Here is a 19,349-nt window from a genome sequence, read left to right as displayed (position 1 = left end):
GTTACTAATTAAGTGTAAAATCAAAATAAATGTATGCATTGTCAAATGGAAACTGAAAATAAAGATAGATAATCCTGTATATAGGTGACAAGTCATAGGACATCCTAACATATTCAGACAGCTACAGGTATGGAACTTGTGATGGAAGAATTGGGAACGGGCCAAGGGAATGGATCAGGTCGTTTGGGCACGGGAATCGGCAAGCCTTTAATAGATGCCTGAGTTAATTATGGGTAAACGGGCGCCAAGGGCCTAACTACAAATTATGGGGGCCCTCAGCAGAACTTTGATGCCCCCCCCCCCCTTAATGCTCACACCCTTTCCCTTGCCTTCAATTGGTGACACCGCACACCCAGGGTGTCCATCTTGCAAGGATCTGGGGGGGGGGGGGGTGCATCTTGCAGCCTGTGGCTACCCATAACAAATGTAGCCAACTAGCCACTAAAACAGTGGATCTGAAGAATGGACCCATTTACTGGAGGGAGGGAAGGTTAGTAGTTGAGGCCCTCCACAACACTGGGTCCCCCTGCAGTTTCAGGGGCTGCTCTTCTGTATGCCCTTGCCAGGCATCCAAGGGGTGAGTTGGGTGCCTGATGTGGGTAGTGGTCAATCAGTTGCTATATAGGAAGTATGTATATAATGCTGGTGTGAGCACTGGGGTAGTGAAGGTTTAGCCTAGGTAGGTGGTGTTAGGCATTAGGTGGGGTTGTTCAGTTTAGGCACCAACAGGGGGGTTAGGGTTAGGCATTAGGTGTGGGGGGGTTCAGTTTAGGCACTTAGAGGGGGGACACACTGGTTCGGTTTAGGAACTTAGAAGGGAGGGTTCAAGTAAGAATGGGGGCAGGATAGTGAATAGCAAAAGATCATTAAACTATTTAAGTCATTACCAATATTTTCCTACAAGCAGCACCACCCAGCACCCAGCTGAAGCAGTGCCGCTACAATATGTACTCCCCGGGGAAGCAGATTGCAAAGTGTAAACAGTCACACCATGGAGACATCACTAAGGCTTATGCACATTTACACATTGCTTTGCAGTTTTTTGGCAATCTGTAGAGTGTGCAATACGCAAGACATCAGACATTGCATAGACAGCATAGTTTAATGGTCCCAGTTATGTTCTATACAACAAGTGTGTTCTGAAAGTATTCTCCTTCACTCAATTTGGTCCACATCACAGTTTTATTAAATAGGTCATTATGCAACAGAGGGAGCAATGCAGGTGCCATGAGTTGATGTAAACCACACAAACACCTGCAATAAACAACCATGTTTATATACTGTGTGCAAACTCCCTTACAAACAATGTAAGCACATGGATACAGTGGTTATCTTTGCCCCAGATTCTGAGTGATCTGCCTCACTCATGTGACTCTATTATGCTTCCTTGTTATCATTGGCATGATTTATCAGCCTGAGGGCAGGACTTTTGTTTTTATTTGTGGAAACCAAATGTCAGCTGATAATTACTTCTGTGAAGGAGATTAGTGATATCCAGCTCCTGGGAAGGAAAGATAGAAGGAAACATCTTATACTTCTTTCCAAATCTGGGCATCTGAAGGATAAGGCAGGACGGCACCTGAAAGAAAAGGAACAGGCATTAAGGTAGACGGTTTGATGCATTGGTATCCAGTGGCATAGCTAAGGAGTTATAGGCCCCAGTGCAAGTTTTATATTGGGGCCCCCAATCTCTCTATACAAAATTGATACGGCACAACAAAAACTGCAAAGGACAAGCTCAGTGTTAGAGGTGCAATAAGGTGATGGGGAAAAGCTTGTTAATAATCACTACTATCTCAAAGCATCTATACAAGTGATTATTACCAGCACAGAACCAATAAAGAGCTAATACAGAGGTTGAGGGTGGGCCCCTCGGGGACCCTCTGGTCCAAGGGCCCTGGTGCAGTCACAACCTTTGCACCTTCTATTGCTACGCCACTGTAAGTATCATTCTAGGATTCTAAAGCTACACACATGAAACCTGTTAACGTTGGTTGAGAGTTAATCAATGACCACTGTACAGGCATTCCCAGAGATGGATTAAGATGTAATGGGGACTAGGCAAGGTAGAAGATTTGGGGTCCCCTTGTGGTCTTTTTGGTAAGCTGGAGTGGAGAGAGGTCAGAGAATGTGGTTGGTGGGCCCCTTGACACCCACTAGGCCCAAGGCCTCTGCCTAGGGTGCCTGGTGGATAATCCTGCTCTGTACTACCCTATGAGAGGGAGGGGGGCTGTGATCATCTAGTTTCCCACCAGTAGTGTCTTCTGGTAGTGTCCCACCGCACCAGCATCTCCAGGGATGTCAACAATCAGCCGAGGAGGAGTCCCACGTTAAGGGGCACCTGTACACTAGTAGACTGTTACCCAAACCTATCGTGAATGATCATTTTGGTGACACAAGTCTACCAGGTGTACGTACCATAAATCCAGTCATAGAATTATAATGGCGATTGGACCTACAGACAATATATTATTATTATTATTATTTAGTATTTATATAGCGCCGACATATTACGCAGCGCTGTACAGTATATATATATTGTCTTGTCACTAACTGTCCCTCAAAGGAGCTCACAATCTAATCCCTACTATTATCATATGTCTATGTTTGTATTATGTAGTGTAAGTACTGTAGTCTAGGGCTAATTTAGGGATGAGCCAATTAACTTATCTGTATGTTTTTGGGATGTGGGAGGAAACCGGAGCGCCCGGAGGAAACCCACGCAGACACGGGGAGAACATACAAACTCCTTGCAGATGGTGCCCTGGCTGGGATTCGAACCGGGGACCCAGCGCTGCAAGGCGAGAGCGCTAACCACTACGCCACCGTGCTATGACCACCTTCACATTCAGGATCTTGACTATAAGTTCTTTGCTAAACCATTTCCCTCTGGAATGCCCTCTTGCCACATTCAGACCTTTGCCCCACATCTAACAATTGATGGCTCTCTGTATAACTCACCCAACTGCATGGCCAATCCTGGTCAGGGTAAACAGCAATCCAGCAGGTGAAGTTGTGTGTAATGCCCCATACACATGCTAGATTATAGTTGACTGAGGTGGCTGATAACATCCGCCTCAGCTGATATCCAGCGTGTGTACAGCAGCCCCAGATCCCCGACCGATGTCTGGCGATTAACTTGGCTTAGCGACGTCCAATGCCAATGTTATGCCCAGGCCCGGATTTACCTCACAGGAGCCTATAGGCACAGATGTCCTGGCACCTTAGACTTCAACCTCCACGAACCTACAAACTCCCTGGTCTGGGAGTGACATGAAGGTCACCACTTACTTTTTGAATAAAAGTCAGGTGGTCAGACTCTGCCATTTTACAGGCTTCCACCACCAGGCTATGGACGCCAACGCAGGTTTAAAGTGTACCTGAGATGAAAGACATCTCCGGTACCATAATTACCTGGGGCTTCCTTAAGCCCCTTTGAGGCCAGATCAATTTCAGCATGAAATTGATCAGGAATTGGCATGTGGTGTATGGGCAGCTTACAGATCTCTCTAATCAGATTCAATTAGAGAGAGACTTGTCTTTTGGTCGAATCTGCCCATCATCGCTAGATGTATGGCTACCTTTAGCTAATCAGACCTGTACAGAAATGTGTGAGGAACTTGGCCTTCAAGGACTGGCATTGGACACCTGTGGCCTGGAAGAAAGCCTTGAAGAATGACCTCACCTGGTCGAATTTGAGGTCTTCATATGTTCGGAAGGACTTTTCCAGCAGTGTCTGGATGCTGGGAACCTTAAGTGTCCCATCTTTTTCTACAATGATTTGATAGCTATTGCTTTCCTGTGTCTTGTTGTTACACCTACAGGATTCAAAAAGAAGAAAAGAATTTCAGATTTTGGAAGATTTAAAGGACACCCGAAGCGAAAATAAACGAATGAAATAAACAATTGTATCTATCTTCCTTCTCCTAAAAATTACTTTTTAAGATTTTCCACAGTTTTATTTGATGTTTAAATCTACTTTTTAAGCTTTAACTGTTTTATTGTTATTGTTCAATGACACATTAATTGAAGTATGCCAGAGCTAAAATTTATAAATTATTGACCCTTTGTATCTCTTTCCTGCTCTCAGAAGCCATTTTCTGCTAGGAGAGTTTTATAGTTGGAATTTCTTATCAGTGAGGGTCACACTGTAGTCACTTCCTGTCTAAGTCAGGACTGAGTCAGCCACTTACATACCTGATATTTAACTCTTTCAGACAGAAAAAGAAAAAAAGGAACACAGCATAGTTATTTGTGTGCTAGGCACTGTACATACACGTCTATCTCATCATGTCACATGTCAATTGGGGTATCCTTTAAAACCTCTCTATCCGGCTTTCATTAATGATTGTGACCTTATTTAGAGATAATTTCCCTCAGTTTCTGCCCAAGAGACTGAATACAGGAAGGGATAGGAAAACCCACGAGTGGCGTAACTACAATTCATGGGGCCTCCCAGAGAAACTTTGATGGGGCCCTGCAATGTTCTCACCCCTTCCCTTGCCTCCCCTTGGTACCCTTCACGGCCTTGGGGCCCATCATACAAGGGTTATAAAACAAGTGGGGCCATCATCATCTTCACACCCATAACAAGTGTAGCCATAAAAACACCTGATCTCAAGTATAGTCCCCTGTATCAGAGGACGGGAAGGTTAGTAGTTGGGGGCCCCCCACAGCTCTGGGCCCTCCTGTGATTGCAGGTGCTGCTCCCCTCTGGTTACGAATCTGAATTACACATTTGATATCTGTCATCAGAACGTATTTCCCTTTGAAAAAATATTACATACCTTATTTTCAGCAGAGGTTCCACAGCAAGAACTTCATGCAATAAGGCACTTAAGAATTCTTCTGGATCTGAAAAATAATGATTGGCATAAACATTGTGATGTAAATAAAACTGACCCAAACCTCCAGTTTTAAAGCAGACCTGAACTCAGAACTTCCTCGCTGCTCTAAAAGATAAGCAACAGCATAATAACCAAAGAAAAATATTTATTTTTCTGCTGAGGCAGTCAGCTGACACAGCTAAGATATCAAATTACAGTGGTGATTAGGTGCAGATGAGGGGGGATTAGACAGGCTAAACTCTCTAAATTTATACAGGATGCACTTCTCACTTTTTTCCTTCTGCCCTGTACAAGTGTTCAGGTCCACTTTAAAGGACATCATAATCTTTGCAACCCTAAGGAAGGTGAGGGTTCCTTAACAGTAATTTGTTGACTTCCACTTCAAACAATAAAGAGGTGTAATTAATAAATACAGACTGTTGAGGTCAAATGACCCTAAAAGGACAATAGGCTAAATAAAATGATGGCCATATTAAGTCCAACTAGTCCAGATGAAAGAATCTTTCTTCCACTGGTGATCATCTGGGATCATTGAAGAAGTACCAGAACTCTGTAAATATGCCTACAGAATAAGTTCATCCAATACCAACTGTTGGCCAGTGAGAAAATAAAAGTTTAAAATTAAATCATATTTTATGCTATTCTTCATAAGATCTTTTTAAAAGGGAACCTGAAGTGAGAGTGATATGGAGTCTGACATATATATTTCCTTTTAAACCATGCAAATTCCCTGGTGGTCCTGCTGATCCTCAGCCATAGACTCTGAACAAGCATGCAGGTGTTCCAACTGAAATCTGACTAGATTAGCCACATGCTTGTTTTAGGTATGTGATTCAGATACTACGGATACCAGAAAGATCAACAGGACAATCAAGCAACTGGTAAGGTTTAAAATGAAATAAATATGGCAGCCTACTTATGCACATTTTCACTTCAGATTTGCTTTACAATAGCAGTTTTTGGCCCTCTTGCACGGTGCCTCCTGGCACACTTCCAGGTCCAGAGTGGAGCTCAGCAAGATAATGGTAGTTTATGTAATCTAGGAAGACTACTATGGGGATTGACTACTTTAAGGCCAAACTTTATTTCTATTTTTAACTTGGAGGAGTGCTGAAAGTGGTGAAGAGGATCAGAATTTGCTTGTTTGAAGATTTACCATGATTCATACTTTAGGGTTAAAATATCCAGGCTTAGATTTCTGGAAAGGCCACAAAGGCCCAGACGTTGGGCAGCTGTTGCTAAAGGGTGTGTCTGGACATGAAAAAGTGGTTTCTGAATAAGGAAGAGAAGCCTGCAAATGGAAAAGGGAGTATGCTAATGGAGGGCAACATATAGAAGAGGAGAGCTTCCTGTCCAAGGAAGCTGTTCATAAAAGAGAGGGGCTGCTGTACTTATATGTTACACACAGAAGAGGAGGCAGCACATGGAATGGGAGGGGCACTGTTGCATATAGATAAGGCACAACAAAAACATTGGCGTAGAGCCATACAAAATATAAACCCAGCCTTGAGAATAACCACAACCGCAGTCACATTTACCCTCTTGACCATTTACTATTGAATGAAGTTCTTCTGCATCCTCTGGTGCTGATAATTTTGCCATTGTTATTGCTGAGGCCTGTGTGGGTGCTGAGTAGTACAGTAGTGTACCAAAGGATATAGCATAGAACAGAGGTAAAACAGCTGTTCCTTCAGACACAACACAAGGCAATTTGCCTTCTTAAAACAGAAGGTATTTGTGATAATTCAGCTTTACGTGAGCAACTGTGGTTTCCCATAATGCATCACTACTAAATATGCAAATTATCTTTTTATGCCCCCGAAGCCAGACTTACATCCAGAACCACTGGTGTATAGCAAGCCTATAGCTTATACATTTTACAGAGCCGCATCAACCCAACATGCAGTTGGAACAGAACCACTAGGAAAGCATAGGGGACTGAAGAGAGAAGTTGAATATTCAGTAGTGATGCATTGTGGGTAACCACAGTTGCTCACTTAAAGCTGAATTATCACCAATACCTACTGTTTTAAGAAGGCAAATTACACTGAGCGTAGCTTTTAAAGAGAATCTGTACTCTCACATTCTTACAATAAAAAGCTTACAATTGTATTCATTATGTTCTCCTGGGCCCCTCTTTGCCGTTTCCTCAGCTCCTTGACACGATCCTGGCTTTTAATCGCCAGTTTTAGGCAGTGTTTACAAACAAAAACATGGCCGTTAACCAGGAAGTGATGTTTGTATATATCTCATTTTACAGTATACTACAAGTTTTTATTACATAGAGAATTATCTACTCTCCAGTCTGGGATTCTCACAGTTCTCAGCATGAGACAGGCAGCTTTCTTCCCCCTCAGAGAGCTCTGTCTGTGAGTAGTAAACAAAGCACACAGAGCCTGCAGGGGGCGTGTAGGAGGTGTGTATAACTTCTCCCTATCACAGCAGAGGAAGCACATTCCTCCCTGGCTCAACAAGGATTGACAAAGAAAAGAAGATTCCATATATTACAGAGACAGTGCAACTAGAAAAGGGTGCAGTGATCCAGACCACACCAGAACAGGTATAGGAACTTATAGGATACAAGAAATAAGGCTGAAAATTTTGTTACAGAGTCTCTTTAAGTAGGAGGGCTTTTCGGTTTCTTTCAGTCCCCTATAGTTTCCTAGTGGTTCTGAGTTACCCTGAGCTGCTTGGGTTTTCTATAACACAAGGCAAGTGTCTCATTGACTTGGATATACTTTAATGATGGAGATTAATTTAAAAAGAGTACTGTATAAGCCTTTTTTTTTTTTTTTTTTTTTTACAAAAGAGCCCTCTGACATCTAGATAATTGGAATAAGCTATGGACATTTAAGACAAACCTTTCTCTTCAGTAATAAATGAGTCACATCGCAGCAGTTTACGGAGCTTCATGGCATTCTCAGCGTGGACAAATCCAGTCCTACAACATGACATAAGACGACCAGTTATTTTTAGAAAGACTCCTTTGCGTTTCAAACCAAAAAACATGATGTCAAAGGCACTGTTCTGAGCAGAAATGTAATGAACCTAAACCAAGCTCACCTTCTTAGTGGGATTACAATGTCCTGCCTTAAGATACGTTGCACTTTGGCATCACATACATCTGAAGAGCACAAGATGTGGTCCAGAACAGAGGAGAAGGCAAATAGGCTGTTAAAAAGAAAATCAGTATCGTTGGATAAACACATTCAAGTTCATGAGGATGGTAAAGTCAAGAGTAACTCTACAAAACTCACCTGAAAAGGGTGGTGTCCAGGTAACAAGAGTTATAGTGCCCCTGAATCCCCTTCCTCATTCCAACCACCTTCAGTAGAACATCAGACTCAGGGATAGGGGGGTAATTATTCAAGCTGTCATCCAAGACACTGTGAATATCTATCAGGACACATAGAGGCAACATGTCACGAATGTGTGGTAAGACATATTTCTCTCATTATATGAAACATTAGTATTGCCTCCTCATATATTAAAACAAACCAAGGCGGTACCAAAGCTCACTCAAGGTGCATACAGACGCGCAATTTGCCTAGAATTTGTGTTGCTCACCAGGATCAATCTCAGTCCTATGGGTGACACTGCAGGGCCCCAATGCTGTATAGATGCACCAGGAACAATGGAGTGGCTTCCATGGAATGATGGGGTGGGGGTGGGGGGGGGGGGGTTAGGGGTGAAGAGGAGCGAGGAACTTCCCGAGCTGATAACTGTTGCTTATCCATTTTCTGGTGGAATCTACGTCCTTCTGGTGGCTGCAAGGCTCTGAAAAAACACAGATTCCAACCATTCACTGCCCCACACTCACAACAATCTCCCCGTTTGCGCCACTGTACCCACTCACTCTGCTGTCTCAATTTCATTTGCTCCTAATCACAGAAATCACAGACCACATAAGGGAAAGGACAGCTCTGCTCCTCAAGGAACCAGAGCTGTCTGGTCCCGAAAAGTTTAAAGAAGATCTTGCACACCGGATCATGAATCCCTCGAGTGACACCTATATATTGTTATATTCCTCGACACGACACCCCTGACTAGCCATCTCAGTCAACAACAGTTTAGGAGGCTTAAAGTGAACCTCCAGACTAAAAATCTACTCAGCAGCACTGAAAAGGCTTAGTGTTTATTTAACAGGTTCACAGCATCAGAACTTTGTTTTTCATACCCAAGCCTAATTTTTAGCGGCTTAGAAGCTAAGCTACGCCCCAACAAAGAAAACTGCCCGGGCATTTTTTCCCTGATGCTGTGCAAAGCATGATGACATTTCTGATGTTGTTGTTCTCGTTGCCTAGCAAATGGGAGGGGTGAGCAGGACACAGGACAGTTGGAACTGTGTCTAATGCTCCCTGTCACCTCCTTTCAACCAAAAAGATGGCTGCCCTCATGAAATCACAAACCTTTGCCTGTTCTTTTAAAAGAGGGTGGGTAAGAGATTATATTACCTATCTATTTTAATTAACATAACTAATGTAACTTAATGACAGTATGTTTGTTTAGGCTGAAGTTCCTATTTAAGCTGAATACTCACCTGAAGATGGTTAGGAGAACCTCACAGCGATGCCACCAGGTGAAGAGCGTTCCCTGATCCATCTTTCGACTCGGACTTGTTGGGGATCTTAAAGATCCGATGAGATGGTCGTAATCACAGTGCATCGCAAAATGTTGTTCGTGTAAATGCACGCATGTACCCACGTCATGAGATTGCGGAAACGATCGCTTATAGCTCATAAAATCACTGGTCATCAGAAGAATCCCACAAAAAAAATCACGATGTGGGTACAAGCCTTGAATGGATAACTAAAATTAGATACTCACCAAAGAGGAGGGAAGGCTTTGGATCCCTTAGAGCTCTCCTGTTTCTCTCTGCATCCCCTCGTTCCAACACCGGACCCCCAGGTGTGAGACCTTTGGAAGCTGCCATATTTATTTCTTTTTAAATAATACCAGTTGCCTGACAGTGCTGCTGATCTTTCTGGTCAGTAGGATCTGCATCACACACCCGAAACAAGCATGCAGCTAATCTTGTCAGATTTGTCATACACATCTGATCTGCTTGTGCTTGTTCAGGGTCAATGGCTTCAGTATTAGAGACAGAAAATCAGCAGGACAGCCAGGCAATGTGCATTATTTAAAAGGAAACAAATATGTCAGCCTCCATATCCCTCTCTATCACTAAGCGATCACTAAGCGACATCAGGGGCCAGCTGTATACACCATAGATTCTCTAGATTGTCTACCATGGCTTTAGAGTGTGCTCTGCTTATAAGTTCATCTGTAACAAGAGGGGTATGGAGGCTGCCATATTTATTTCCTTTTAACCACTTAAGGACCACAGGCTTAAACCCCACTAGTAACCAGGCAATTTTTTACTAATTAGGCCACTGCAGCTTTAAGGCCTCGCTGCAGGGCTGTACAATCTAGCACACAAGTGATTCCCCCCCTCCCCATTTCTACCCACCAACAGAGCTTTCTGTTGGTGGGCTCTGATCCCTGCAGAGATGTTTATTTATTTGTCTGGGTTTTTTTTGTTTTTTTTTAATAAATTTGTGCAATTTTTTTTATAACCCTCCCTCACTACCTCCCCCCACCAGCCAATCAGTGCGATCGGCTGTTATAGGCATCAGCCTATGACAGCGGATCACTTTTGTGCCTCCCAGGTGGACAGCCATGTCACACGGCTGTCCCCAGTACATCGCTGCCTTAGATCGCAGCGCTGTACAGTGTTATTAGGCGGCAGATGCGCAGTCTAACAGTCTCCTAGCGGCGATTGCACACGCACGTGATCTCCTGCAAAACCCCGCCCCAGGAATCCACACCAATTGGCGTGGAGTGGACCTGGGGCTGCCGCCACGTTCACGGTAATCGGCGTTACGTGGTCGGGAAAAAGGTAAACAATACCAGTTGCCTGGCAGTCCTGCTGTAACTGCAGTAGTGTCTGAATCACACCAGCAGCATGCAGCAAATATTGTCAGATGTGACTGATCTGCCACATGCTTGTTCAGGGGCTATGGCTAAAAGTATTAGAGGCAGAGGATCAGCAGGACTGCCAGGCAATGCACATTGTTTAAAAGGAAATAAATATGGCAGCCTCCATAGCCCTCTCGTTACAGTTGTTGTTTATTAAAGTCACCACAAAAACACTTGGGCAGTGCCTGTTAGTGAATTTATATAAAGGCCACAAGACTGCAATAGTCTTCTGCAGAAATCAATCCTCGCAAGTTCTTGTGAGGCAAATTATTTTAAAAATATGTACTTTTTATTTCTAAAATGAACTTATTGATAATGTTTTCAATGTGTTAGTGAACAGTTGGTTCTCTACGAGTATTAAACGAACGTCGTAAATCCTGAATTATGAAATTGCTGACAACCTTATACTGATTAATTTGACAGACGAAGGCAGGCAAGCAACAACAGGAATCGTTTCTAATACTGCCTAATTGACAGTCACAAGAAAAAGCTTTATTGTTCATTATCTGTTAAATATAATAACAGTTTTAAGAGACTCGTGGCTTCGGTGATGTAAATGGCCTATTAGAGGAAAGTAATTATCTTTAAACACATGTTACGATTTCTTGCAGAGCGGCGGATGAATTACATGCTATGATAGTGGAATGGCATGACACAGCCAGATGGGATTCTGGGACGACTGACATTGACGTACATTTTGAGCAGTTACATCACACTAATTATTGTGTGAAAAAAAATAGGTACATGTTTTTTGTTACGCTAAGACATCTGACACAGTTTCCAAAAGAACAAGTGTACCATCCTCTATGTATCTAGATATTTTCCAAGACGTTCTTAGTTTTGTCTGCTTAGTTTTGTCTTTTTCAGATTTCAGAACAGGTTTGGTTTAAAGAGAGACAGTCACTATTATGCATTTGTAATGACAGGCCTCTCCACTCTAACATTAACCTAGCATGGGTATTCTACCAGCCTGGAACCACTTCTTGTTCTGGTCTTGATTGAATTTTTTTTCTAGTTTCCATGACCAAACTGCAAAGGTGGCCAAAGCAGGGGTGTAACAATGTTCAGAGCCAGATTTCTGGGAAGGCCACGAAGGCCCACGCGTTGAGCGGCAGCATCCCAAAGGTTTGGCTGGACATGGAAGAGGGGTGGCTGCATATGAAGAAGGAGGCTGCAAATTGAAAAGAAAGGCTGCAAATGGGCAACAACACATAGAAGAGGGGAGCTGCTGGGTGAGGAACGGCACATGGAATGGGAGGAATGCTCCTGCTCATGGAAGGGGAGCAACAGGAAAGTTGGCCTTGGGGCACTAAAGCTATAAAGCCAGTACACCATCCAGCCACTACACGGGGGCTATTGCTACAACCCTGGCACAAAGTGCCTCTAAAATGTTTTCAATGGTTGTAAAGTGTTTCTTCTGCCTTTCCACTTCCCCACTTGCCCCCCTCTGAGTCTCGTAGTCCCCACTGCTTGTCTACCTCATTTTTATGTAGACCGATCATGTCATCACTGTTGCTTACAACTGCAAGTCTGGGTTCTAGGGGCGCTAGGCCACAGTACCTGGACATCCCAGGCAGGGAGTCCTGCTTATTATTTTTACTGGGAAATAGATCTATATACAGTATGTACCTATGTATGTACATAGCTCCCAACTGTTTTTTCCCCTTGAGGGACAGTCCCTTTTTGAAAACCAAATCCCTTATCCTTCTTTCTTCTTCATTTGTGTCTTTCAGGACTGATGTTCAGATTAAACTCTATTTTCATCCTTTAAATTGATATATTTCTTATTTTCAAATGTTAATATCATGGAAAACGAATTATGATAGAAAAGAACAGTGTGTTTTGAATGATAAAACGACGTGTTTTGCTTATTAATTATTTGTGGTATGTGCGCCTAGGGGTATGGCGGGGGCGTGATTAGAGGTGTGTCTGGGGGGGTGGTCTTGAAGGTATTGCTCTTTCTTATCTTGAAAAGTTGCGAGATAAGTTATCTGTTTAGGAACTTTCCTTTTTCTCTTAAAGCATCAGGGACAGCCCTACTATCCCAGGAAAAAATCAACACATAAATACTTGTTCTACTTACATAACCTATGTATTGTACTGTCCTCGTTTTGATTTCAGTGAATTTTATATAGTAAATAAAGAGAAAACTGTTCCAGGAATTTCCATCTTTACTGCCTTTGACTGAAGCCAATTCTGATGTCATTTCCTACCATTTCCTAGAAACTGCACTGTCATATCTAGCTTGATTTGTAAACACATGTGAGCACAGCATAGATCAGATTTCAGCAGCTTCACACTGAACTGCCCTCAGCCAATCAGTGATGAGCATGAATGTGAGAGGTGGAGACAGGGCCGGATTACTGACCAGGCAACAGAAGCAGTTGCTTGGGGCCCCCCATTCTGCTGATTGTCTTTACAGCTGGGCTCTCCTCCTCTTCCTGTGCGCTCTGCTGCTGCCCGTTCCTCCCTCCCTTCCCATGGAGAACCACAGCTGCAACGGGCAAGAATGATAGCAGCAGATGACAAACGCCCACTCACCTATTTGTGATCCAATCAATAGAGGTCCTGTCCCGTCATCCGAAACCCATCTGTCTCCTTTACAGTACGCTTTTAATGTTCTGATTCTCAGATCACACAGGAAGTAGGAAATAGTAGTAGTAACAGAGCGGCGGCACTCTAGAGCAGACAGATGGGCTCCAGAGGACGGGACCTCTATTGCTTGGATCACAATAGGTGAATGTGAGTCATCTGGTGCAATCATTCTCCCTCGCTGCGACTGCCCTTCTCTGCGGGATTATCATATTTACGGGGGTGGAGGCTGCATGGTGGATGTGGCTGTCTAGTTTGGGAGGAAATTGGTTGTTCAGTGGTGGGGGTAGGTAGTGGTTATGCAATTCTGTCTGGGGAGCGGATTCTGGTTTGGCAGTGTCCAGAACTTTCTGTTACTGCCAGGCTGGAGATGCAGGGGGAAAGTGCTGCCGCTGTGATATCTGGCACCCTCTTCACAGGGGTGCCCCGAGTGACAACTTCCCGATCATTCATCTCTCACTCTGCATGTTGCTGCTGCTATTCCGTGCATTGTGCACCAACAGAGAAAAGCGGGCTGTTGCCCATAGCAACCAGTAGTGCAGCTGCCCTGGTGTGTGTGGCATGTTGCTGTGCACACATCAGCTGCATCTTCTCATTCTATTATGACACTAGTAGACCTAGGTCTCTTCAAACCACCGTCACCGACGCATGTCAGTGTGCATGAATGCGCCACCGTTTGCTGCGTGCAACCGTCCGTCGTGCACATGGCGCGTGCGAACCTGTTCACCCAGCTCCCTGGCCCCGTCCTCCTGTCCCAATGGCTGTCCGTCCAGCACATGTCAAGTAGCACAACACAAGGACACAGGGACAGGATGACGCAGGGACACCTGCAGTTTTATTATATAGGATGATGGGGGGCCCCAAATCAGTTACTTTGCTTAGGGCCCCATTTAGTCTTAATCCGTCTCTGGGTGAAGATACTAAGTCTCCCTCTCCTGGCAATGTTCCACAATAGAGCCAGGCTGGCTGATATAAGATTAATTACAGCCAGTGGCGTACCTAGGGCATTTGGCACCCGGTGCTGGGTATTAAAAGACACCCCCCCCTAAAAAAATGGGCGGCTGGCTTCGTGACAAAAATGGGCGTGGTCATGACTGGATGAGGGCGGGGCTAACTGTAATTTAAAGTATTAGCTAGTATAGTTGCCCCAGTATAGCTTTTATAGTTGCCCCCAGTATAGCTAGTACAGTTTCCCCCAGTATAGCTGCCCCCAGTGAAGCTAGTATAGTTGCCCCCAGTATAGCTAGTATAGTTGCCCCCAGTATAACTAGTATAGTTGCCCCCAGTATAGTTAGTTTAGTTGCCCCCAGTATAGCTGCCCCCAGTATAGTTGCCCCCAGTATAGCTAGTATATTTGCCCCCAGTATAGCTAGTATAGTTGCCCCAGTATAGCTAGTATAGTTGCCCCCAGCATAGCTAGTATAGTTGCCCCCAGTATAGCTAGTATAGTTGCCCCCAGTATAGCTAGTATAGTTGCCCCCAGTATAGCTAGTTTAGTTGCCCCAGTATAGCTAGTATAGCCGCACCCATTATAGCTAGTATGCACATTCTCATTCTATTATGACACTAGTAGACCTAGGTCCAGTATAGCCGCCCCCAGTATAGCTAGTATAGCCGCCCCCAGTATAGCTAGTATAGCTGCTCCCAGTATAGCTAGTATAGCTGCCCCCAGTATAGCTAGTTTAGCTGCCCTCAGTATAGCTAGTATAGTTGCCCCCAGTATAGCTGCCCCCAGTATAGCTAGTATAGCTGCCCCCAGTATAGCTAGTATAGCTGCCCCCAGTATAGCTGCCCCCAGTATAGCTAGTATAGCTGCCCCCAGTATAGCTAGTATAGCTGCCCCCAGTATAGCTGCCCCCAGTATAGCTAGTATAGTTGTCCCCAGTATAGATAGTTTAGCTGTCCCCAGTATAGCTAGTTTAGTTGCCCCCAATATAGCTAGTTTAGTTGCCCCCAGTATAGCTAGTATAGCTGCCCCCAGTATAGCTAGTATAGCTGCCCCCATTATAGCTAGTATAGCTGCCCCCAGTATAGCTAGTATAGATGCCGCAAGTATAGCTAGTATAGCTGCCCCCAGTATAGCTAGTATAGATGCCGCAAGTATAGCTAGTATAGCTGCCCCCAGTATAGCTGCCCACAGTATAGCTAGTATAGCTGCCACCAGTATAGCTAGTATAGCTGCCCCCAGTATAGCTAGTATAGCTGCCCCCAGAATAGCTAGTTTAGTTGCCCCCAGTATAGCTAGTATAGTTGCCCCCAGTATAGCTAGTATAGCTGCCCCCAGAATAGCTAGTTTAGTTGCCCCCAGTATAGCTAGTATAGTTGCCCCCAGTATAGCTAGTATAGCTGCCCCCATTATAGCTAGTATAGCTGCCCCCAGTATAGCTAGTATAGCTGCCCCCAGTATAGCTAGTATAGCTGCCCCTAGTATAGCTGCCCCCAGTATAGCTAGTATAGCTGCCCCCAGTATAGCTAGTATAGTTGCCCCCAGTATAGCTAGTATAGTTGCCCCCAGTATAGCTAGTATAGCTGCCCCCAGAATAGCTAGTTTAGTTGCCCCCAGTATAGCTAGTATAGTTGCCCCCAGTATAGCTAGTATAGCTGCCCCCATTATAGCTAGTATAGCTGCCCCCAGTATAGCTAGTATAGCTGCCCCCAGTATAGCTAGTATAGCTGCCCCTAGTATAGCTGCCCCCAGTATAGCTAGTATTGCTGCCCCCAGTATAGCTAGTTTAGATGCTCCTAGTATAGCTAGTTTAGTTGCCCTCAGTATAGCTAGTTTAATTGCCCCCATATAGCTAGTTTAGTTGCCCCCATTATAGCTAGTATAGTTGCCCCCAGTATAGCTAGTATAGCTGCCCCCAGTATAGCTAGTTTAGATGCTCCTAGTATAGCTAGTTTAGTTGCCCTCAGTATAGCTAGTTTAATTGCCCCCGTATAGCTAGTTTAATTGCCCCCAGTATAGCTAGTATAGTTGCCCCCAGTATAGCTAGTACAGTTGCCCCCAGTATAGATGCCCCAGGAGGGGGGAAGCAGCGCTAGAAGGAGAGGCAGTGGGGGCAGAGGTGGGGAAATATCCCCCCCTCCCTCACCTGGGACCCCTCCTTCTGACTCTCTCCCCCTCCATAGATTACCGGCGGCAAGTGCAGGGGCGGCTAGGAGGCATGCGGAGAATTACTCACCACTTCCGGGTTCCAACCCCTGGCAGCGTCATGTCGTCACAGATCTCCGCCTTCCGCTAATTAGGAAGCACAGTGGGCGGCATTGAAGGCGGAGATCTGTGACGACATGACGCTGCCAGCACTTGGATCGCGGAAGTGGTGGGTAATTCTCAGCACTCCTCCTCGCCGCCCCTGCACTTGCCGCCGATAATCTATGGAGGGGGAGAGAGGCAGAAGGAGGGGTCCCAGGTGAGGGAGGGAAGGGGTTATGTCCCCCTCCCCACCGCTGCCCCCACTGCCCCTCCTTCTAGCGCTGCTTCCCCTCCTGCTCTGCTGCTGTGGGGGGTCATGGCGACACACCTCTAGCTGTCTGTCACCCGGTGCGCCACGCCCCCCTGCGCCCTACAGTAGGAACGCCACTGATTACAGCAGAAACTTTTATAATTATATTGGAATGCTTCCAATGTAGACTGCATAATAAACACTGAGCAGTGGGTAAATGGATTTTGATTTTATGGCTGACAATCCTGCTTTAATTTCAAAATTTCTGCTTGCAGAGCTGATTGTAGTTCACTGGTCCAATAAACTCACCATTGTCATTCCATCTGAAGTCCTTGTAGTGCGGATGGCTCTTTACACTACTGCTAATGGACAGAATGTCTCCAGCATCAACCTTTAACAGTGGAGTGCTATTTTTGGAATATTCACCATCCTGCAACATACAAACATACTGCATTTAGCAATAATAATTTTATAATAATTAAATATGTCAGATACTCATGATTTGTACATTGGCTTTGGTATGCTTGCAGATCGATTATGTAGTTCTTGACAAAGGGCCCTCAGTACAGACAATAATTGTAATGGAAAATGCAAGTAAAATAGAAGAAAATGACTAAAACAAACACTAGCTACCGATCTAACATCAGCTACCACTAATGCTACAACTAACCTTAAAAAAGTTTTAGAAATTACAGTACTTCTAAAGCCGGGTCTACACGGATCGACTCTGCCGCATCCCCACTCGTCCGCGCGTGCGTTGGATTTGATCCCCCCTCGTCCCCGCCGGCGCCGTTTATCTTACGCTTGATTCCCCGCTATTGTTCGCTTGCGGGGAACGAGCAAGGAATCGGGCGCGGCGAGATCGGACCTGTCGGATCTTATCAATCGAGCCGCATCAGCGGCTCTGTCTCTGAGGGCACAGAAGTGGCAGTGGAGAAGGACACATGCGGGCAGAGAGGGGGACACAGGGAGGAACAGGAGGGCAGAGAGGGGGACCCAGGAGAACACAGGCTGGCAGAGAGGGGGGCACAGGAGAGCAGAGTTGGGGACACAAGAGGACACAGGCGGGAAGAGAGGGGGAGACAGAGGAACACAGGAGGGCAGAGAGGGGGACACTGGACGACGGAGGGCAGAGAAGGGGACAAGGAGGCCAACTAGGGCACGGAGGAGGACACAAGTGGGACAGAGGAAACATGGGGGACAAAAGGTGACGCAGAAGGACACATAGGGGACACAGGAGGACACGGTAATTAGGGGAGAGGTTTTTTGCCCTACCAACCTAGGTGTGTCTTATAGTCTGGAGCATCTTATATTCTGAAAAATATGGTAACTGTTTCTCCTAACTTTTTTCATAGGAGACAATTTTTCATATTTTCTTTAACCTCCTTGGCGGTATGAAAAATACCGCCAGGAGGGAGCGCAGCAGATTTTTAAAATTTTTTTTTTTTTTAATCATGTAGCGAGCCGAGGGCTCGCTACATGATAGCCGCTGCTGAGCGGCACCCCCCCGCCCGCTTCGATCGCCTTCGGCGATCTCCGATCAGGAAATCCCGTTCATAGAACGGGATTTCCTGGAGGGCTTCCCCCGTCGCCATGGCGACGGGGCGGGATGACGTCACCGACGTCACTGATGTCGGGACGTCATTGGGAGTCCCGGGCCACCCCTCGGCGCTGCCTGGCACTGATTGGCCAGGCAGCGCTGGGGTCTGGAGGGGGGGGGGGCCCGCGCCGCAGCAGATAGCGGCGATCGGGCAGGGGCCGGCGGCGATCAGAGTGCTGGCGCAGCTAGCAAAGTGCTAGCTGCGTCCAGCAAAAAAAAAATTATTAAAATCGGCCCAGCAGGGCCTGAGCGGCACCCTCCGGCGGCTTACCCCGTGTCACACACGGGGTTACCGCCAATGAGGTTAAAATAACTTTTTAGCACTTTGCAATTGAAAATTTAAAAAGTACTATTATCATTTTTTCCAGTATTTTCTTTCTTGCTAGTGGCTTAGAACGCATTTTATTGTTAAGGTCTGAAAATGTCACCTAGGAGCTCCCCTGCGACTGTAGAGGGGCTCAGAGCTGTAAGGGAGACCCCACAACTACGTCACTCCCTCAGATAAAGGCGTCCAACCCTCAGATCAGGTGTTTTTGTGGCTACACTTGTTATGGAAGTGAAGATTATGTTGTCCACACTTGTTTTAGGCAAGGTGCCCCCCCCCCAGGCTGTGCCAGTCACCAGCCCTTACTGGTGGGATTGACGCTCGGAAAAGGAATACCAGAGAACAGCATAGGAAGCCTTTATAGCAGGGCTTCCCAAGCCTGTCCTCAAGTACCACCAGCAGTGCATGTTTTGCAGGAAACCACAACCATTCACAAGGGAGGTAGTTAGTGTCTCAGGAGGTAGTTAGATGATTAGCTACCTGTGTGGATTTCCACAAAACATGCACTGCTGGTGGTACTTGAGGACAGGCTGGGAAGCCCTGCTCTATAGGATCTAGAAGCT

General features: G+C 45.5%; 1 protein-coding gene across 2 annotated transcripts in view; it reads right to left on the bottom strand.

Moving 5' to 3' along the window:
* The window catches only part of LOC137541258 (ubiquitin carboxyl-terminal hydrolase CYLD-like), a 75,456-nt gene that overhangs the window by 15,996 nt on the left and 40,111 nt on the right, over positions 1 to 19,349 (bottom strand). For both annotated transcript variants that reach the window (XM_068262466.1, XM_068262467.1), the window contains exons 4-10: positions 17,171 to 17,291; positions 8,105 to 8,243; positions 7,911 to 8,018; positions 7,709 to 7,788; positions 4,788 to 4,854; positions 3,686 to 3,818; positions 1,471 to 1,579 (exon numbers count right to left, since the gene is read on the bottom strand). In XM_068262466.1, the coding sequence (XP_068118567.1) occupies positions 1,471 to 1,579; positions 3,686 to 3,818; positions 4,788 to 4,854; positions 7,709 to 7,788; positions 7,911 to 8,018; positions 8,105 to 8,243; positions 17,171 to 17,291 (757 nt within the window). The remainder of the gene's footprint in view (positions 1 to 1,470; positions 1,580 to 3,685; positions 3,819 to 4,787; positions 4,855 to 7,708; positions 7,789 to 7,910; positions 8,019 to 8,104; positions 8,244 to 17,170; positions 17,292 to 19,349) is intronic.

Source organism: Hyperolius riggenbachi, chromosome 12, assembly GCF_040937935.1.
Source record: "Hyperolius riggenbachi isolate aHypRig1 chromosome 12, aHypRig1.pri, whole genome shotgun sequence".
NCBI lineage: Eukaryota > Metazoa > Chordata > Amphibia > Anura > Hyperoliidae > Hyperolius > Hyperolius riggenbachi.
This window is presented reverse-complemented; position numbering and strand designations above follow the sequence as displayed.